This window comes from Electrona antarctica, assembly GCF_951216825.1.
Source record: "Electrona antarctica genome assembly, chromosome: 2".
Lineage (NCBI taxonomy): Eukaryota > Metazoa > Chordata > Actinopteri > Myctophiformes > Myctophidae > Electrona > Electrona antarctica.
In genome coordinates, this window is record NC_136807.1 from 47,843,152 (window position 1) to 47,866,030 (window position 22,879).

Here is a 22,879-nt window from a genome sequence, read left to right on the forward strand (position 1 = left end):
CGTGAAGACTATTAGTTGTGTGGCCCAATGTTCTGCATGACTCCTTTTGTTCTAAATAACACTATGAGGGGGGGCACGCTACTATGAAAGGCAAAGCCATTTTATTTCAACAAGTCAATTAAATGTGCTTTACACAGAACATCAAGCAATGGTGTTCCAAAACTATGGAATGCACTTCCCATTACAATCAGAACTGCAGCCTCACTCCCAATATTCCGCTATAGTCTGAAAACCCACCTTTTCAGACTCCATCATGGCCCGTAGCACTTACACTACCCCCTTAGATAGCACTTTATGTAGACTTATAGATTGGTTGGATAGGGGCGGGCATATATGTTTACCCTAAAGGTGATCATCTCGTTTTTATTTGTACTTTATTATCACGGCCAGGGCACGCAACACATTGATTATTATTGTATCAAGGGTCGCGAGAGAGAGAGAGAGAGAGAGAGAGAGAGAGAGAGAGAGAGAGACATTCCCACTCCCCCCCCTCTCTCTCTAACACACACACACACACACACACACACACACACACACACACACACACACACACACACACACACACACACACACACACACACACACACACACACACACACACACACACGCACACACAGTTTAACGTAACAATTTATGTATGTCCACACACGGAAAGCATACAGGAACACAAACCGTGCTCAGGTATTCAGCCATGTATATTATCTTTTTAGTGATAGATAGCATTCCATTTAGCTATGTTTTTTGGTAGTCTCTTTCCAGTCGTCAGGTATAGCTTTCTTTTTGTTTTCTTATAATCTGGTTAAATCCAATGGGTTTACCGCCTGGCATATAGTCCCTGGACCAGCTGACATAGGGGGCATCCCTGTAGGTTTTCTCTATGATTGACCACCTTTATTTTAGGCGGTCCTGAAATGTAATCGCTCTCTTCATTATTTTGATGAGTGGGTATTAATGAGTGGGTATCGCCTGGACTCACCACTGACCAATCAGAGAACAACGGCGTCTCAGAAGCGCAAATAAAAGCAGAAGTTTGCGGCTGCAATAAGCATTCTATTCTCAACTTCTTTGGAAGAGAACAAGACAAGATACAATGGCAAGAACTAAGAAGCAGACCGCTCGTATGTCCACCGGCGGCAAAGCGCCCAGGAAACAGCTCGCCACCAAGGCAGCTCGTAAGAGCGCGCCGGCAACCGGTGGAGTGAAGAAACCTCACCGTTACCGTCCAGGTACAGTGGCTCTGAGGGAGATCCTGCTTATCCGCAAGCTGCTCTTCCAGCGCCTGGTGCGGGAGATGACCGGCCTGACCGGTGTGGTGGTCGTGGAGTCTCCTCTCTGCCCGCGTCTCCCCGTGGAACGTGTCTCCACAGAGCGGCCCGGTTCCATCCTGGACCGTGATGACAAACTGAACTGTTTCTCTCCAGAGAAACAGCTCTCCCCGCCCGACTCAAAGCGCGCCGTCGGGTGGTATGTTTGTCCAGAGGAGATGCCCGGCCCGGAGCGGATCGATTACCTGCTGAAAAAAATGGACGAGGACCGTGTTTCTCCATATACATTTTCGATATTGAATTAGTTTTATTCAAAGGTCTGTTAGTTTTTGGTTAAATCAAAACGTGAAAGCTCTGATAATAATCAGTCATCATAGGGTTAGGGTACATACAATGCAAAAAGAAGTAAACTGCCTGCTCCATCTTTATACCCACAAAAGGCTCTTTTAAGAGCCGACCACATTATTTTATAAGAGTATCCTCACTTTTTACGTCATGGTCACATGTTGGCACTGGAAGCTTATGGCTTTATATTAATACATTTTCGTATACATTTTTTTTGCCTTACGAGCAAAAATATGGACCCTTTCTAAAATATTCATTGCTAATATTATGTATTGCAAACATAATTTCTGCTGCTGACCTATCTATGATGCTCTCATTGCTCTGATCCAAAACAGTACAACACAATATTCAATGCATGGCATTACATTACATCAGATAATGAATACATCAGATTAATACATAATACATAATACATCAAAGTTACTCACGTAATCAAATCAATACATTCAGTTAGAACATTTTGCAAATCCCCCCCACCCCTAATAAATATTGACATCAATATTTGTGAAGCCATCAATCAATGGGCCATTTGCTTTTAATGAAAAGCACACCCAGGTTGGTGTTTTTCTATATACTGTAGAAGAGTGATAAACACATCTTACAAAATGTCTTGTGTTGGGTGACATTGCGTGAAGACTATTAGTTGTGTGGCCCAATGTTCTGCATGAGATGCAGCTTCTCATTTTAGGGGGGGTCCTTTTACACATACATAGGCCTACATCAATGCATACACGCACGCACGCACGCACGCACGCACGCACGCACGCACACACACACACACACACACACACACACACACACACACACACACACACACACACACACACACACACACACACACACACACACACACACACACACACACACACACACACACACACACACTCATTTGTTCATATCACGCTGACCCATTCGTTTTGGGATATGTATCCCGGTGGTAATCATTAAAAAATTAAATTTCTTTAAGGTCCCATGAGTTATGTTTATTGGACTTTAGATAACCTTTGAACTCAGTACGGGGCATCAAATGGGAGATTGGACTACATTTTATTGCAGATTAACTCCTGGTGACTGGATTCAGGAGTTGTGCAGCTGTACAATGACAGCGTCCTCAACCCCCACGCGCTTTGAGAAGCCACTGATACTAGACATGTAGATTAGATTTAAACCAAAACTCTAGACTTGCTTGGTACAGAAGAGTCTCATTCCGCACCCATTCCAGGACGATGAAGTGTGAACAACTGCTGGTTTTGGTGTGAAGCATCTTGTTGAGTTCAATACAATGAAACAATGCCTCCCCTTTCTATGTATGTGATGTATTGCCATGCTTTTTGTAAATTTAATGTAAATCGCTCTGGATTAAGAGTGTCTGCTAAACGCATACATTGTAATTGTAATTGTAATGGAAATGTGTGAAATGGCACTAGGGAAGAAGTATGCCTATATATATTTGTATTTTATACAGAGTACAATGAGTACATTTGCTTTGCAGCATGGCACATAATGAAGTATCTTAGCCTGGCTAATAAGCCAGACTAATATCACACAACACTGGCAGGCTTTTCTTTTTTTGCCAACGGCTGATTCGGTCTGGTTTATTAACCAGGCTAGAAGTATCTAGGCCTACCTGAGAAGTGTCTCCATAATCAAATATACATACAGTTTATAGAAGATTTAAACACTCTTAGTTTTCTGATCACAGTGAGTTATTTGTCCAAATTAAAATTAACCAAGTTTTCCAACAGCTGGCATTCTGTCATTGGAAGTTGGGATCAACTCCACCATCATGCTTTCCTTGAACAGGAGTGTGTTTACTGCGTTCAGAAAACATTATATTTATAGCAAAACGGATGACATAACAAAATCATAGTTTATGGTATCACGTCACCAGGAATGTCTACTAAATTGATTGTGAGTATTGTTGTTATTAGAACATAGTTTACAATATTTTAGAAGAAAAATGACAAAGGCAACACTTTGATCTGACTCTAGACAGGTGATGTTTTGAGGTTATTACTAAAAAGGAGTGCACTGCTTTCATCTTAGATATACATTCATGATAGAAAGGCACATGTGTGTCAGCTCTTTGTCGCATTAAATAATATACACAGTAGTTTGTTATAACTTGTTTTAATCGAGGAGAAAACACAAGTGGCACAAGAGAGAAGAGGGCCTTTGTGTGTTGACTCTACATGGTTCTCATGTGGTGTTTAAGTCCAGCCCCTTCAGAGCGTTCAGCATCAGTCTGTGAGAGTTTACTTGAGAGAAGGAACAGCAATCTACTATCCGAGACAATAATGTCAGAAGTCGCACCAGCACCAGCTCCGTCACTGGCCAAGGCCGCCAAGAAGAAGGCACCACCCCGACCCAAGAACACCGGCCCCAGCGTCGCTGAGCTGGTCGTCAAGGCCGTGTCCGCCTCCAAGGAGCGGAGCGGTGTGTCCCTGGCTGCGGTCAAGAAGGCTCTGGCTGCCGGCGGCTACGATGTTGAGAAGAACAAGTCCCGCGTTAAGATCGCCGTCAAGAGCCTGGTCGCTAAAGGCACCCTGGTCCAGCTCAAAGGCACCGGGGCTTCTGGCTCTTTCAAGATGAACAAGGCAGAAGCGGTGAAGGTAAAGAAACCTATTGCTAAGAAAGCAGTTAAAGCAAAGAAGCCTGCTTCAGTCAAGAAACCCGCAGCAGCTAAGAAGCCCAAGAAGGTGGCAGCAAAGAAGCCCGCAGCCGCCAAGAAATCACCCAAGAAAGCCAAGAAGCCTGCCGCCAAGAAAGTAGCAGCTAAAAGCCCGAAGAAGGCCGCCAAGAGCCCCAAGAAAGTGGCTAAGATACTTCATTATGTGCCATGCTGCAAAGCAAATGTACAGAGCGAGCGATTTACATTAAATTTACAAAAAGCATGGCAATACATCACATACATAGAAAGTAGTAAATGCGTAAGCTAAGAACGTAACAGTGGAATGGACGAGGACCGTGTTTCTCCATATACATTTTCGATATTGTTTTAGTTTTATTCAAAGGTCTGTTCGTTTTTGGTTAAATCAAAACGTGAAAGCTCTGATAATAATCAGTCATCATAGGGTTAGGGTACATACAATGCAATTCGAATCTAGTGTTGTCTACATAACACGATATAAGTCCAAGCTCCAGCCAAGAAGGTTGCCAAACCCAAGGCAGCAAAGAAGGCCGCTCCCAAAAAGAAGTAAACTGCCTGCTCCATCTTTATACCCACAAAAGGCTCTTTTAAGAGCCGACCACATTATTTTATAAGAGTATACTATCCTCACTTTTTACGTCATGGTCACATGTTGGCACTGGAAGCTTATGGCTTTATATTAATACATTTTCGTATACATTTTTTTTGCCTTATGACTCCTTTTGTTCTAAATAACACTAGGGGGCACGCTATGAAAGGCAAAGCCATTTTATTAGTCACGTAATCAAATCAATACATTCAGTTAGAACATTTTGCAAATCCCCCCCACCCCTAATACATATTGACATCAATATTTTTGAAGCCATCAATCAATGGGCCATTTGCTTTTAATGAAAAGCATGTACACCCAGGTTGGTGTTTTTCTATATACTGTAGAAGAGTGATAAACACATCTTACAAAATGTCTTGTGTTGGGTGACATTGCGTGAAGACTATTAGTTGTGTGGCCCAATGTTCTGCATGACTCCTTTTGTTCTAAATAACACTATGAGGGGGGGCACGCTACTATGAAAGGCAAAGCCATTTTATTTCAACAAGTCAATTAAATGTGCTTTACACAGAACATCAAGCAATGGTGTTCCAAAACTATGGAATGCACTTCCCATTACAATCAGAACTGCAGCCTCACTCCCAATATTCCGCTATAGTCTGAAAACCCACCTTTTCAGACTCCATCATGGCCCGTAGCACTTACACTACCCCCTTAGATAGCACTTTATGTAGACTTATAGATTGGTTGGATAGGGGCGGGCATATATGTTTACCCTAAAGGTGATCATCTCGTTTTTATTTGTACTTTATTATCACGGCCAGGGCACGCAACACATTGATTATTATTGTATCAAGGGTCGCGAGAGAGAGAGAGAGAGAGAGAGAGAGAGAGACATTCCCACTCCCCCCCCCCTCTCTCTCTAACACACACACACACACACACACACACACACACACACACACACACACACACACACACACACACACACACACACACACACACACACACACACTCACACACACACACACGCACACACAGTTTAACGTAACAATTGATGTGTCCACACACGGAAAGCATACAGGAACACAAACCGTGCTCAGGTATTCAGCCATGTATATTATCTTTTTAGTGATAGATAGCATTCCATTTAGCTATGTTTTTTGGTAGTCTCTTTCCAGTCGTCAGGTATAGCTTTCTTTTTGTTTTCTTATAATCTGGTTAAATCCAATGGGTTTACCGCCTGGCATATAGTCCCTGGACCAGCTGACATAGGGGGCATCCCTGTAGGTTTTCTCTATGATTGACCACCTTTATTTTAGGCGGTCCTGAAATGTAATCGCTCTCTTCATTATTTTGATGAGTGGGTATTAATGAGTGGGTATCGCCTGGACTCACCACTGACCAATCAGAGAACAACGGCGTCTCAGAAGCGCAAATAAAAGCAGAAGTTTGCGGCTGCAATAAGCATTCTATTCTCAACTTCTTTGGAAGAGAACAAGACAAGATACAATGGCAAGAACTAAGAAGCAGACCGCTCGTATGTCCACCGGCGGCAAAGCGCCCAGGAAACAGCTCGCCACCAAGGCAGCTCGTAAGAGCGCGCCGGCAACCGGTGGAGTGAAGAAACCTCACCGTTACCGTCCAGGTACAGTGGCTCTGAGGGAGATCCTGCTTATCCGCAAGCTGCTCTTCCAGCGCCTGGTGCGGGAGATGACCGGCCTGACCGGTGTGGTGGTCGTGGAGTCTCCTCTCTGCCCGCGTCTCCCCGTGGAACGTGTCTCCACAGAGCGGCCCGGTTCCATCCTGGACCGTGATGACAAACTGAACTGTTTCTCTCCAGAGAAACAGCTCTCCCCGCCCGACTCAAAGCGCGCCGTCGGGTGGTATGTTTGTCCAGAGGAGATGCCCGGCCCGGAGCGGATCGATTACCTGCTGAAAAAAATGGACGAGGACCGTGTTTCTCCATATACATTTTCGATATTGAATTAGTTTTATTCAAAGGTCTGTTAGTTTTTGGTTAAATCAAAACGTGAAAGCTCTGATAATAATCAGTCATCATAGGGTTAGGGTACATACAATGCAAAAAGAAGTAAACTGCCTGCTCCATCTTTATACCCACAAAAGGCTCTTTTAAGAGCCGACCACATTATTTTATAAGAGTATCCTCACTTTTTACGTCATGGTCACATGTTGGCACTGGAAGCTTATGGCTTTATATTAATACATTTTCGTATACATTTTTTTTGCCTTACGAGCAAAAATATGGACCCTTTCTAAAATATTCATTGCTAATATTATGTATTGCAAACATAATTGCGAACGCAGTGAGCATTTACTATGAGACCCAGCAGATCACGTCTGTGTGTGTGTGTGTGTGTCTGTGTGTCTGTGTGTGTGTGTGTCACGCTGTAACACCACCCGCCCACCACCAGAGGGCGCAGCTGTATCACACACAAAAACACACACACACATGCACGCACACACACACACACACACACGCACGCACGCACGCACACACACACACACACAAAAAACTTAACTTAAAAAAAAACTTAACTTAAAAAAAAACTTAACTTAAAAAAAAAATTAAAAAGGAAAAACGCACACACAAAAAACTTAACTTAAAAAAAAACTTAACTTAAAAAAAAACTTAACTTAAAACAAAAACTTCAAAAGGAAAAACGCACACACAAAAAAAACTTAACTTAAAAAAAACTTAACTTAAAAAAAACGTAAAGAAAAAACTTTTAAAAAAAAAACCTAAAAAAGAAACACGCACGCACGCACACATACACACACTAAAAAAATAACTTGAAAAAACATTTAATTTAAAAAAACTTAAACAAACTTAAACCTTAAACAGTACGTAATTTATTCTAATTGTTGTTATTGCAATTTACGAGCTGCGTTCGCTTCCCGCGTTTGCGCGTCTTACTTGTTTCTGCTGCTGACCTATCTATGATGCTCTCATTGCTCTGATCCAAAACAGTACAACACAATATTCAATGCATGGCATTACATTACATCAGATAATGAATACATCAGATTAATACATAATACATAATACATCAAAGTTACTCACGTAATCAAATCAATACATTCAGTTAGAACATTTTGCAAATCCCCCCCACCCCTAATAAATATTGACATCAATATTTGTGAAGCCATCAATCAATGGGCCATTTGCTTTTAATGAAAAGCACACCCAGGTTGGTGTTTTTCTATATACTGTAGAAGAGTGATAAACACATCTTACAAAATGTCTTGTGTTGGGTGACATTGCGTGAAGACTATTAGTTGTGTGGCCCAATGTTCTGCATGAGATGCAGCTTCTCATTTTAGGGGGGGTCCTTTTACACATACATAGGCCTACATCAATGCATACACGCACGCACGCACGCACGCACGCACACACACACACACACACACACACACACACACACACACACACACACACACACACACACACACACACACACACACACACACACACACACACACACACACACACACACACACACTCATTTGTTCATATCACGCTGACCCATTCGTTTTGGGATATGTATCCCGGTGGTAATCATTAAAAAATTAAATTTCTTTAAGGTCCCATGAGTTATGTTTATTGGACTTTAGATAACCTTTGAACTCAGTACGGGGCATCAAATGGGAGATTGGACTACATTTTATTGCAGATTAACTCCTGGTGACTGGATTCAGGAGTTGTGCAGCTGTACAATGACAGCGTCCTCAACCCCCACGCGCTTTGAGAAGCCACTGATACTAGACATGTAGATTAGATTTAAACCAAAACTCTAGACTTGCTTGGTACAGAAGAGTCTCATTCCGCACCCATTCCAGGACGATGAAGTGTGAACAACTGCTGGTTTTGGTGTGAAGCATCTTGTTGAGTTCAATACAATGAAACAATGCCTCCCCTTTCTATGTATGTGATGTATTGCCATGCTTTTTGTAAATTTAATGTAAATCGCTCTGGATTAAGAGTGTCTGCTAAACGCATACATTGTAATTGTAATTGTAATGGAAATGTGTGAAATGGCACTAGGGAAGAAGTATGCCTATATATATTTGTATTTTATACAGAGTACAATGAGTACATTTGCTTTGCAGCATGGCACATAATGAAGTATCTTAGCCTGGCTAATAAGCCAGACTAATATCACACAACACTGGCAGGCTTTTCTTTTTTTGCCAACGGCTGATTCGGTCTGGTTTATTAACCAGGCTAGAAGTATCTAGGCCTACCTGAGAAGTGTCTCCATAATCAAATATACATACAGTTTATAGAAGATTTAAACACTCTTAGTTTTCTGATCACAGTGAGTTATTTGTCCAAATTAAAATTAACCAAGTTTTCCAACAGCTGGCATTCTGTCATTGGAAGTTGGGATCAACTCCACCATCATGCTTTCCTTGAACAGGAGTGTGTTTACTGCGTTCAGAAAACATTATATTTATAGCAAAACGGATGACATAACAAAATCATAGTTTATGGTATCACGTCACCAGGAATGTCTACTAAATTGATTGTGAGTATTGTTGTTATTAGAACATAGTTTACAATATTTTAGAAGAAAAATGACAAAGGCAACACTTTGATCTGACTCTAGACAGGTGATGTTTTGAGGTTATTACTAAAAAGGAGTGCACTGCTTTCATCTTAGATATACATTCATGATAGAAAGGCACATGTGTGTCAGCTCTTTGTCGCATTAAATAATATACACAGTAGTTTGTTATAACTTGTTTTAATCGAGGAGAAAACACAAGTGGCACAAGAGAGAAGAGGGCCTTTGTGTGTTGACTCTACATGGTTCTCATGTGGTGTTTAAGTCCAGCCCCTTCAGAGCGTTCAGCATCAGTCTGTGAGAGTTTACTTGAGAGAAGGAACAGCAATCTACTATCCGAGACAATAATGGCAGAAGTCGCACCAGCACCAGCTCCGTCACTGGCCAAGGCCGCCAAGAAGAAGGCACCACCCCGACCCAAGAACACCGGCCCCAGCGTCGCTGAGCTGGTCGTCAAGGCCGTGTCCGCCTCCAAGGAGCGGAGCGGTGTGTCCCTGGCTGCGGTCAAGAAGGCTCTGGCTGCCGGCGGCTACGATGTTGAGAAGAACAAGTCCCGCGTTAAGATCGCCGTCAAGAGCCTGGTCGCTAAAGGCACCCTGGTCCAGCTCAAAGGCACCGGGGCTTCTGGCTCTTTCAAGATGAACAAGGCAGAAGCGGTGAAGGTAAAGAAACCTATTGCTAAGAAAGCAGTTAAAGCAAAGAAGCCTGCTTCAGTCAAGAAACCCGCAGCAGCTAAGAAGCCCAAGAAGGTGGCAGCAAAGAAGCCCGCAGCCGCCAAGAAATCACCCAAGAAAGCCAAGAAGCCTGCCGCCAAGAAAGTAGCAGCTAAAAGCCCGAAGAAGGCCGCCAAGAGCCCCAAGAAAGTGGCTAAGAAGCCCGCAGCAGCGGGCTTCTTAGCCAGGCTAAGATACTTCATTATGTGCCATGCTGCAAAGCAAATGTACAGAGCGAGCGATTTACATTAAATTTACAAAAAGCATGGCAATACATCACATACATAGAAAGTAGTAAATGCGTAAGCTAAGAACGTAACAGTGGAATGGACGAGGACCGTGTTTCTCCATATACATTTTCGATATTGTTTTAGTTTTATTCAAAGGTCTGTTCGTTTTTGGTTAAATCAAAACGTGAAAGCTCTGATAATAATCAGTCATCATAGGGTTAGGGTACATACAATGCAATTCGAATCTAGTGTTGTCTACATAACACGATATAAGTCCAAGCTCCAGCCAAGAAGGTTGCCAAACCCAAGGCAGCAAAGAAGGCCGCTCCCAAAAAGAAGTAAACTGCCTGCTCCATCTTTATACCCACAAAAGGCTCTTTTAAGAGCCGACCACATTATTTTATAAGAGTATACTATCCTCACTTTTTACGTCATGGTCACATGTTGGCACTGGAAGCTTATGGCTTTATATTAATACATTTTCGTATACATTTTTTTTGCCTTATGACTCCTTTTGTTCTAAATAACACTAGGGGGCACGCTATGAAAGGCAAAGCCATTTTATTAGTCACGTAATCAAATCAATACATTCAGTTAGAACATTTTGCAAATCCCCCCCACCCCTAATACATATTGACATCAATATTTTTGAAGCCATCAATCAATGGGCCATTTGCTTTTAATGAAAAGCATGTACACCCAGGTTGGTGTTTTTCTATATACTGTAGAAGAGTGATAAACACATCTTACAAAATGTCTTGTGTTGGGTGACATTGCGTGAAGACTATTAGTTGTGTGGCCCAATGTTCTGCATGACTCCTTTTGTTCTAAATAACACTATGAGGGGGGGCACGCTACTATGAAAGGCAAAGCCATTTTATTTCAACAAGTCAATTAAATGTGCTTTACACAGAACATCAAGCAATGGTGTTCCAAAACTATGGAATGCACTTCCCATTACAATCAGAACTGCAGCCTCACTCCCAATATTCCGCTATAGTCTGAAAACCCACCTTTTCAGACTCCATCATGGCCCGTAGCACTTACACTACCCCCTTAGATAGCACTTTATGTAGACTTATAGATTGGTTGGATAGGGGCGGGCATATATGTTTACCCTAAAGGTGATCATCTCGTTTTTATTTGTACTTTATTATCACGGCCAGGGCACGCAACACATTGATTATTATTGTATCAAGGGTCGCGAGAGAGAGAGAGAGAGAGAGAGAGAGAGAGAGAGACATTCCCACTCCCCCCCCCCTCTCTCTCTAACACACACACACACACACACACACACACACACACACACACACACACACACACACACACACACACACACACACACACACACACACACACACACACACACACACACACTCACACACACACACACGCACACACAGTTTAACGTAACAATTGATGTGTCCACACACGGAAAGCATACAGGAACACAAACCGTGCTCAGGTATTCAGCCATGTATATTATCTTTTTAGTGATAGATAGCATTCCATTTAGCTATGTTTTTTGGTAGTCTCTTTCCAGTCGTCAGGTATAGCTTTCTTTTTGTTTTCTTATAATCTGGTTAAATCCAATGGGTTTACCGCCTGGCATATAGTCCCTGGACCAGCTGACATAGGGGGCATCCCTGTAGGTTTTCTCTATGATTGACCACCTTTATTTTAGGCGGTCCTGAAATGTAATCGCTCTCTTCATTATTTTGATGAGTGGGTATTAATGAGTGGGTATCGCCTGGACTCACCACTGACCAATCAGAGAACAACGGCGTCTCAGAAGCGCAAATAAAAGCAGAAGTTTGCGGCTGCAATAAGCATTCTATTCTCAACTTCTTTGGAAGAGAACAAGACAAGATACAATGGCAAGAACTAAGAAGCAGACCGCTCGTATGTCCACCGGCGGCAAAGCGCCCAGGAAACAGCTCGCCACCAAGGCAGCTCGTAAGAGCGCGCCGGCAACCGGTGGAGTGAAGAAACCTCACCGTTACCGTCCAGGTACAGTGGCTCTGAGGGAGATCCTGCTTATCCGCAAGCTGCTCTTCCAGCGCCTGGTGCGGGAGATGACCGGCCTGACCGGTGTGGTGGTCGTGGAGTCTCCTCTCTGCCCGCGTCTCCCCGTGGAACGTGTCTCCACAGAGCGGCCCGGTTCCATCCTGGACCGTGATGACAAACTGAACTGTTTCTCTCCAGAGAAACAGCTCTCCCCGCCCGACTCAAAGCGCGCCGTCGGGTGGTATGTTTGTCCAGAGGAGATGCCCGGCCCGGAGCGGATCGATTACCTGCTGAAAAAAATGGACGAGGACCGTGTTTCTCCATATACATTTTCGATATTGAATTAGTTTTATTCAAAGGTCTGTTAGTTTTTGGTTAAATCAAAACGTGAAAGCTCTGATAATAATCAGTCATCATAGGGTTAGGGTACATACAATGCAAAAAGAAGTAAACTGCCTGCTCCATCTTTATACCCACAAAAGGCTCTTTTAAGAGCCGACCACATTATTTTATAAGAGTATCCTCACTTTTTACGTCATGGTCACATGTTGGCACTGGAAGCTTATGGCTTTATATTAATACATTTTCGTATACATTTTTTTTGCCTTACGAGCAAAAATATGGACCCTTTCTAAAATATTCATTGCTAATATTATGTATTGCAAACATAATTGCGAACGCAGTGAGCATTTACTATGAGACCCAGCAGATCACGTCTGTGTGTGTGTGTGTGTGTCTGTGTGTCTGTGTGTGTGTGTGTCACGCTGTAACACCACCCGCCCACCACCAGAGGGCGCAGCTGTATCACACACAAAAACACACACACACATGCACGCACACACACACACACACACACACACGCACGCACGCACGCACACACACACACACAAAAAACTTAACTTAAAAAAAAACTTAACTTAAAAAAAAACTTAACTTAAAAAAAAAATTAAAAAGGAAAAACGCACACACAAAAAACTTAACTTAAAAAAAACGTAAAGAAAAAACTTTAAAAAAAAAAACCTAAAAAAGAAACACGCACGCACGCACACATACACACACTAAAAAAATAACTTGAAAAAACATTTAATTTAAAAAAACTTAAACAAACTTAAACCTTAAACAGTACGTAATTTATTCTAATTGTTGTTATTGCAATTTACGAGCTGCGTTCGCTTCCCGCGTTTGCGCGTCTTACTTGTTTCTGCTGCTGACCTATCTATGATGCTCTCATTGCTCTGATCCAAAACAGTACAACACAATATTCAATGCATGGCATTACATTACATCAGATAATGAATACATCAGATTAATACATAATACATAATACATCAAAGTTACTCACGTAATCAAATCAATACATTCAGTTAGAACATTTTGCAAATCCCCCCCACCCCTAATAAATATTGACATCAATATTTGTGAAGCCATCAATCAATGGGCCATTTGCTTTTAATGAAAAGCACACCCAGGTTGGTGTTTTTCTATATACTGTAGAAGAGTGATAAACACATCTTACAAAATGTCTTGTGTTGGGTGACATTGCGTGAAGACTATTAGTTGTGTGGCCCAATGTTCTGCATGAGATGCAGCTTCTCATTTTAGGGGGGGTCCTTTTACACATACATAGGCCTACATCAATGCATACACGCACGCACGCACGCACGCACGCACACACACACACACACACACACACACACACACACACACACACACACACACACACACACACACACACACACACACACACACACACACACACACACACACACACACTCATTTGTTCATATCACGCTGACCCATTCGTTTTGGGATATGTATCCCGGTGGTAATCATTAAAAAATTAAATTTCTTTAAGGTCCCATGAGTTATGTTTATTGGACTTTAGATAACCTTTGAACTCAGTACGGGGCATCAAATGGGAGATTGGACTACATTTTATTGCAGATTAACTCCTGGTGACTGGATTCAGGAGTTGTGCAGCTGTACAATGACAGCGTCCTCAACCCCCACGCGCTTTGAGAAGCCACTGATACTAGACATGTAGATTAGATTTAAACCAAAACTCTAGACTTGCTTGGTACAGAAGAGTCTCATTCCGCACCCATTCCAGGACGATGAAGTGTGAACAACTGCTGGTTTTGGTGTGAAGCATCTTGTTGAGTTCAATACAATGAAACAATGCCTCCCCTTTCTATGTATGTGATGTATTGCCATGCTTTTTGTAAATTTAATGTAAATCGCTCTGGATTAAGAGTGTCTGCTAAACGCATACATTGTAATTGTAATTGTAATGGAAATGTGTGAAATGGCACTAGGGAAGAAGTATGCCTATATATATTTGTATTTTATACAGAGTACAATGAGTACATTTGCTTTGCAGCATGGCACATAATGAAGTATCTTAGCCTGGCTAATAAGCCAGACTAATATCACACAACACTGGCAGGCTTTTCTTTTTTTGCCAACGGCTGATTCGGTCTGGTTTATTAACCAGGCTAGAAGTATCTAGGCCTACCTGAGAAGTGTCTCCATAATCAAATATACATACAGTTTATAGAAGATTTAAACACTCTTAGTTTTCTGATCACAGTGAGTTATTTGTCCAAATTAAAATTAACCAAGTTTTCCAACAGCTGGCATTCTGTCATTGGAAGTTGGGATCAACTCCACCATCATGCTTTCCTTGAACAGGAGTGTGTTTACTGCGTTCAGAAAACATTATATTTATAGCAAAACGGATGACATAACAAAATCATAGTTTATGGTATCACGTCACCAGGAATGTCTACTAAATTGATTGTGAGTATTGTTGTTATTAGAACATAGTTTACAATATTTTAGAAGAAAAATGACAAAGGCAACACTTTGATCTGACTCTAGACAGGTGATGTTTTGAGGTTATTACTAAAAAGGAGTGCACTGCTTTCATCTTAGATATACATTCATGATAGAAAGGCACATGTGTGTCAGCTCTTTGTCGCATTAAATAATATACACAGTAGTTTGTTATAACTTGTTTTAATCGAGGAGAAAACACAAGTGGCACAAGAGAGAAGAGGGCCTTTGTGTGTTGACTCTACATGGTTCTCATGTGGTGTTTAAGTCCAGCCCCTTCAGAGCGTTCAGCATCAGTCTGTGAGAGTTTACTTGAGAGAAGGAACAGCAATCTACTATCCGAGACAATAATGGCAGAAGTCGCACCAGCACCAGCTCCGTCACTGGCCAAGGCCGCCAAGAAGAAGGCACCACCCCGACCCAAGAACACCGGCCCCAGCGTCGCTGAGCTGGTCGTCAAGGCCGTGTCCGCCTCCAAGGAGCGGAGCGGTGTGTCCCTGGCTGCGGTCAAGAAGGCTCTGGCTGCCGGCGGCTACGATGTTGAGAAGAACAAGTCCCGCGTTAAGATCGCCGTCAAGAGCCTGGTCGCTAAAGGCACCCTGGTCCAGCTCAAAGGCACCGGGGCTTCTGGCTCTTTCAAGATGAACAAGGCAGAAGCGGTGAAGGTAAAGAAACCTATTGCTAAGAAAGCAGTTAAAGCAAAGAAGCCTGCTTCAGTCAAGAAACCCGCAGCAGCTAAGAAGCCCAAGAAGGTGGCAGCAAAGAAGCCCGCAGCCGCCAAGAAATCACCCAAGAAAGCCAAGAAGCCTGCCGCCAAGAAAGTAGCAGCTAAAAGCCCGAAGAAGGCCGCCAAGAGCCCCAAGAAAGTGGCTAAGAAGCCCGCAGCAGCGGGCTTCTTAGCCAGGCTAAGATACTTCATTATGTGCCATGCTGCAAAGCAAATGTACAGAGCGAGCGATTTACATTAAATTTACAAAAAGCATGGCAATACATCACATACATAGAAAGTAGTAAATGCGTAAGCTAAGAACGTAACAGTGGAATGGACGAGGACCGTGTTTCTCCATATACATTTTCGATATTGTTTTAGTTTTATTCAAAGGTCTGTTCGTTTTTGGTTAAATCAAAACGTGAAAGCTCTGATAATAATCAGTCATCATAGGGTTAGGGTACATACAATGCAATTCGAATCTAGTGTTGTCTACATAACACGATATAAGTCCAAGCTCCAGCCAAGAAGGTTGCCAAACCCAAGGCAGCAAAGAAGGCCGCTCCCAAAAAGAAGTAAACTGCCTGCTCCATCTTTATACCCACAAAAGGCTCTTTTAAGAGCCGACCACATTATTTTATAAGAGTATACTATCCTCACTTTTTACGTCATGGTCACATGTTGGCACTGGAAGCTTATGGCTTTATATTAATACATTTTCGTATACATTTTTTTTGCCTTATGACTCCTTTTGTTCTAAATAACACTAGGGGGCACGCTATGAAAGGCAAAGCCATTTTATTAGTCACGTAATCAAATCAATACATTCAGTTAGAACATTTTGCAAATCCCCCCCACCCCTAATACATATTGACATCAATATTTTTGAAGCCATCAATCAATGGGCCATTTGCTTTTAATGAAAAGCATGTACACCCAGGTTGGTGTTTTTCTATATACTGTAGAAGAGTGATAAACACATCTTACAAAATGTCTTGTGTTGGGTGACATTGCGTGAAGACTATTAGTTGTGTGGCCCAATGTTCTGCATGACTCCTTTTGTTCTAAATAACACTATGAGGGGGGGCACGCTACTATGAAAGGCAAAGCCATTTTATTTCAACAAGTCAATTAAATGTGCTTTACACAGAACATCAAGCAATGGTGTTCCAAAACTATGGAATGCACTTCCCATTACAATCAGAACTGCAGCCTCACTCCCAATATTCCGCTATAGTCTGAAAACCCACCTTTTCAGACTCCATCATGGCCCGTAGCACTTACACTACCCCCTTAGATAGCACTTTATGTAGACTTATAGATTGGTTGGATAGGGGCGGGCATATATGTTTACCCTAAAGGTGATCATCTCGTTTTTATTTGTACTTTATTATCACGGCCAGGGCACGCAACACATTGATTATTATTGTATCAAGGGTCGCGAGAGAGAGAGAGAGAGAGAGAGAGAGAGAGAGAGAGACATTCCCACTCCCCCCCCCCTCTCTCTCTAACACACACACACACACACACACACACACACACACACACACACACACACACACACACACACACACACACACACACACACACACACACTCACACACACACACACGCACACACAGTTTAACGTAACAATTTATGTGTCCACACACGGAAAGCATACAGGAACACAAACCGTGCTCAGGTATTCAGCCATGTATATTATCTTTTTAGTGATAGATAGCATTCCATTTAGCTATGTTTTTTGGTAGTCTCTTTCCAGTCGTCAGGTATAGCTTTCTTTTTGTTTTCTTATAATCTGGTTAAATCCAATGGGTTTACCGCCTGGCATATAGTCCCTGGACCAGCTGACATAGGGGGCATCCCTGTAGGTTTTCTCTATGATTGACCACCTTTATTTTAGGCGGTCCTGAAATGTAATCGCTCTCTTCATTATTTTGATGAGTGGGTATTAATGAGTGGGTATCGCCTGGACTCACCACTGACCAATCAGAGAACAACGGCGTCTCAGAAGCGCAAATAAAAGCAGAAGTTTGCGGCTGCAATAAGCATTCTATTCTCAACTTCTTTGGAAGAGAACAAGACAAGATACAATGGCAAGAACTAAGAAGCAGACCGCTCGTATGTCCACCGGCGGCAAAGCGCCCAGGAAACAGCTCGCCACCAAGGCAGCTCGTAAGAGCGCGCCGGCAACCGGTGGAGTGAAGAAACCTCACCGTTACCGTCCAGGTACAGTGGCTCTGAGGGAGATCCTGCTTATCCGCAAGCTGCTCTTCCAGCGCCTGGTGCGGGAGATGACCGGCCTGACCGGTGTGGTGGTCGTGGAGTCTCCTCTCTGCCCGCGTCTCCCCGTGGAACGTGTCTCCACAGAGCGGCCCGGTTCCATCCTGGACCGTGATGACAAACTGAACTGTTTCTCTCCAGAGAAACAGCTCTCCCCGCCCGACTCAAAGCGCGCCGTCGGGTGGTATGTTTGTCCAGAGGAGATGCCCGGCCCGGAGCGGATCGATTACCTGCTGAAAAAAATGGACGAGGACCGTGTTTCTCCATATACATTTTCGATATTGAATTAGTTTTATTCAAAGGTCTGTTAGTTTTTGGTTAAATCAAAACGTGAAAGCTCTGATAATAATCAGTCATCATAGGGTTAGGGTACATACAATGCAAAAAGAAGTAAACTGCCTGCTCCATCTTTATACCCACAAAAGGCTCTTTTAAGAGCCGACCACATTATTTTATAAGAGTATCCTCACTTTTTACGTCATGGTCACATGTTGGCACTGGAAGCTTATGGCTTTATATTAATACATTTTCGTATACATTTTTTTTGCCTTACGAGCAAAAATATGGACCCTTTCTAAAATATTCATTGCTAATATTATGTATTGCAAACATAATTTCTGCTGCTGACCTATCTATGATGCTCTCATTGCTCTGATCCAAAACAGTACAACACAATATTCAATGCATGGCATTACATTACATCAGATAATGAATACATGTCATCAGATTAATACATCAAAGTTACTCACGTAATCAAATCAATACATTCAGTTAGAACATTTTGCAAATCCCCCCCACCCCTAATAAATATTGACATCAATATTTGTGAAGCCATCAATCAATGGGCCATTTGCTTTTAATGAAAAGCACACCCAGGTTGGTGTTTTTCTATATACTGTAGAAGAGTGATAAACACATCTTACAAAATGTCTTGTGTTGGGTGACATTGCGTGAAGACTATTAGTTGTGTGGCCCAATGTTCTGCATGAGATGCAGCTTCTCATTTTAGGGGGGGTCCTTTTACACATACATAGGCCTACATCAATGCATACACGCACGCACGCACGCACGCACGCACACACACACACACACACACACACACACACACACACACACACACACACACACACACACACACACACACACACACACACACACACACACACACACACACACACACACACACACACACACACACACTCATTTGTTCATATCACGCTGACCCATTCGTTTTGGGATATGTATCCCGGTGGTAATCATTAAAAAATTAAATTTCTTTAAGGTCCCATGAGTTATGTTTATTGGACTTTAGATAACCTTTGAACTCAGTACGGGGCATCAAATGGGAGATTGGACTACATTTTATTGCAGATTAACTCCTGGTGACTGGATTCAGGAGTTGTGCAGCTGTACAATGACAGCGTCCTCAACCCCCACGCGCTTTGAGAAGCCACTGATACTAGACATGTAGATTAGATTTAAACCAAAACTCTAGACTTGCTTGGTACAGAAGAGTCTCATTCCGCACCCATTCCAGGACGATGAAGTGTGAACAACTGCTGGTTTTGGTGTGAAGCATCTTGTTGAGTTCAATACAATGAAACAATGCCTCCCCTTTCTATGTATGTGATGTATTGCCATGCTTTTTGTAAATTTAATGTAAATCGCTCTGGATTAAGAGTGTCTGCTAAACGCATACATTGTAATTGTAATTGTAATGGAAATGTGTGAAATGGCACTAGGGAAGAAGTATGCCTATATATATTTGTATTTTATACAGAGTACAATGAGTACATTTGCTTTGCAGCATGGCACATAATGAAGTATCTTAGCCTGGCTAATAAGCCAGACTAATATCACACAACACTGGCAGGCTTTTCTTTTTTTGCCAACGGCTGATTCGGTCTGGTTTATTAACCAGGCTAGAAGTATCTAGGCCTACCTGAGAAGTGTCTCCATAATCAAATATACATACAGTTTATAGAAGATTTAAACACTCTTAGTTTTCTGATCACAGTGAGTTATTTGTCCAAATTAAAATTAACCAAGTTTTCCAACAGCTGGCATTCTGTCATTGGAAGTTGGGATCAACTCCACCATCATGCTTTCCTTGAACAGGAGTGTGTTTACTGCGTTCAGAAAACATTATATTTATAGCAAAACGGATGACATAACAAAATCATAGTTTATGGTATCACGTCACCAGGAATGTCTACTAAATTGATTGTGAGTATTGTTGTTATTAGAACATAGTTTACAATATTTTAGAAGAAAAATGACAAAGGCAACACTTTGATCTGACTCTAGACAGGTGATGTTTTGAGGTTATTACTAAAAAGGAGTGCACTGCTTTCATCTTAGATATACATTCATGATAGAAAGGCACATGTGTGTCAGCTCTTTGTCGCATTAAATAATATACACAGTAGTTTGTTATAACTTGTTTTAATCGAGGAGAAAACACAAGTGGCACAAGAGAGAAGAGGGCCTTTGTGTGTTGACTCTACATGGTTCTCATGTGGTGTTTAAGTCCAGCCCCTTCAGAGCGTTCAGCATCAGTCTGTGAGAGTTTACTTGAGAGAAGGAACAGCAATCTACTATCCGAGACAATAATGGCAGAAGTCGCACCAGCACCAGCTCCGTCACTGGCCAAGGCCGCCAAGAAGAAGGCACCACCCCGACCCAAGAACACCGGCCCCAGCGTCGCTGAGCTGGTCGTCAAGGCCGTGTCCGCCTCCAAGGAGCGGAGCGGTGTGTCCCTGGCTGCGGTCAAGAAGGCTCTGGCTGCCGGCGGCTACGATGTTGAGAAGAACAAGTCCCGCGTTAAGATCGCCGTCAAGAGCCTGGTCGCTAAAGGCACCCTGGTCCAGCTCAAAGGCACCGGGGCTTCTGGCTCTTTCAAGATGAACAAGGCAGAAGCGGTGAAGGTAAAGAAACCTATTGCTAAGAAAGCAGTTAAAGCAAAGAAGCCTGCTTCAGTCAAGAAACCCGCAGCAGCTAAGAAGCCCAAGAAGGTGGCAGCAAAGAAGCCCGCAGCCGCCAAGAAATCACCCAAGAAAGCCAAGAAGCCTGCCGCCAAGAAAGTAGCAGCTAAAAGCCCGAAGAAGGCCGCCAAGAGCCCCAAGAAAGTGGCTAAGAAGCCCGCAGCAGCGGGCTTCTTAGCCAGGCTAAGATACTTCATTATGTGCCATGCTGCAAAGCAAATGTACAGAGCGAGCGATTTACATTAAATTTACAAAAAGCATGGCAATACATCACATACATAGAAAGTAGTAAATGCGTAAGCTAAGAACGTAACAGTGGAATGGACGAGGACCGTGTTTCTCCATATACATTTTCGATATTGTTTTAGTTTTATTCAAAGGTCTGTTCGTTTTTGGTTAAATCAAAACGTGAAAGCTCTGATAATAATCAGTCATCATAGGGTTAGGGTACATACAATGCAATTCGAATCTAGTGTTGTCTACATAACACGATATAAGTCCAAGCTCCAGCCAAGAAGGTTGCCAAACCCAAGGCAGCAAAGAAGGCCGCTCCCAAAAAGAAGTAAACTGCCTGCTCCATCTTTATACCCACAAAAGGCTCTTTTAAGAGCCGACCACATTATTTTATAAGAGTATACTATCCTCACTTTTTACGTCATGGTCACATGTTGGCACTGGAAGCTTATGGCTTTATATTAATACATTTTCGTATACATTTTTTTTGCCTTATGACTCCTTTTGTTCTAAATAACACTAGGGGGCACGCTATGAAAGGCAAAGCCATTTTATTAGTCACGTAATCAAATCAATACATTCAGTTAGAACATTTTGCAAATCCCCCCCACCCCTAATACATATTGACATCAATATTTTTGAAGCCATCAATCAATGGGCCATTTGCTTTTAATGAAAAGCATGTACACCCAGGTTGGTGTTTTTCTATATACTGTAGAAGAGTGATAAACACATCTTACAAAATGTCTTGTGTTGGGTGACATTGCGTGAAGACTATTAGTTGTGTGGCCCAATGTTCTGCATGACTCCTTTTGTTCTAAATAACACTATGAGGGGGGGCACGCTACTATGAAAGGCAAAGCCATTTTATTTCAACAAGTCAATTAAATGTGCTTTACACAGAACATCAAGCAATGGTGTTCCAAAACTATGGAATGCACTTCCCATTACAATCAGAACTGCAGCCTCACTCCCAATATTCCGCTATAGTCTGAAAACCCACCTTTTCAGACTCCATCATGGCCCGTAGCACTTACACTACCCCCTTAGATAGCACTTTATGTAGACTTATAGATTGGTTGGATAGGGGCGGGCATATATGTTTACCCTAAAGGTGATCATCTCGTTTTTATTTGTACTTTATTATCACGGCCAGGGCACGCAACACATTGATTATTATTGTATCAAGGGTCGCGAGAGAGAGAGAGAGAGAGAGAGAGAGAGAGAGAGAGAGAGACATTCCCACTCCCCCCCCTCTCTCTCTAACACACACACACACACACACACACACACACACACACACACACACACACACACACACACACACACACACACACACACACACACACACACACACACACACACACACACACACACACTCTCACACACACACACACGCACACACAGTTTAACGTAACAATTTATGTATGTCCACACACGGAAAGCATACAGGAACACAAACCGTGCTCAGGTATTCAGCCATGT

At 42.5% G+C, this 22,879-nt stretch overlaps 3 protein-coding genes across 3 annotated transcripts; all 3 read left to right on the plus strand.

The window, feature by feature from the left end:
• Positions 1-3,907: 3,907 nt before the first annotated feature.
• LOC306933669 (histone H1-like) lies at positions 3,908-8,580 on the plus strand (the record flags this gene model as incomplete). Its single annotated transcript, XM_079515980.1, has 2 exons — positions 3,908-4,465; positions 8,542-8,580. The coding sequence occupies 2 exons, from the start codon at positions 3,908-3,910 to the stop codon at positions 8,578-8,580; spliced, it is 597 nt and encodes a 198-aa protein (XP_079372106.1).
• Positions 8,581-9,746: 1,166 nt separating this feature from the next.
• LOC306935969 (histone H1.1-like) lies at positions 9,747-16,472 on the plus strand (the record flags this gene model as incomplete). The annotated part of the gene is made up of 3 exons (XM_079519352.1): positions 9,747-10,217; positions 15,937-16,075; positions 16,411-16,472. The coding sequence occupies 3 exons, from the start codon at positions 9,747-9,749 to the stop codon at positions 16,470-16,472; spliced, it is 672 nt and encodes a 223-aa protein (XP_079375478.1).
• A 4,316-nt stretch (positions 16,473-20,788) lies between these two features.
• Positions 20,789-21,726, plus strand: LOC306935990 (histone H1-like; the record flags this gene model as incomplete). Its single annotated transcript, XM_079519392.1, has 2 exons — positions 20,789-21,329; positions 21,659-21,726. 2 exons carry the CDS (start codon positions 20,789-20,791, stop codon positions 21,724-21,726), a joined length of 609 nt encoding a protein of 202 aa, XP_079375518.1.
• Positions 21,727-22,879: the final 1,153 nt, after the last annotated feature.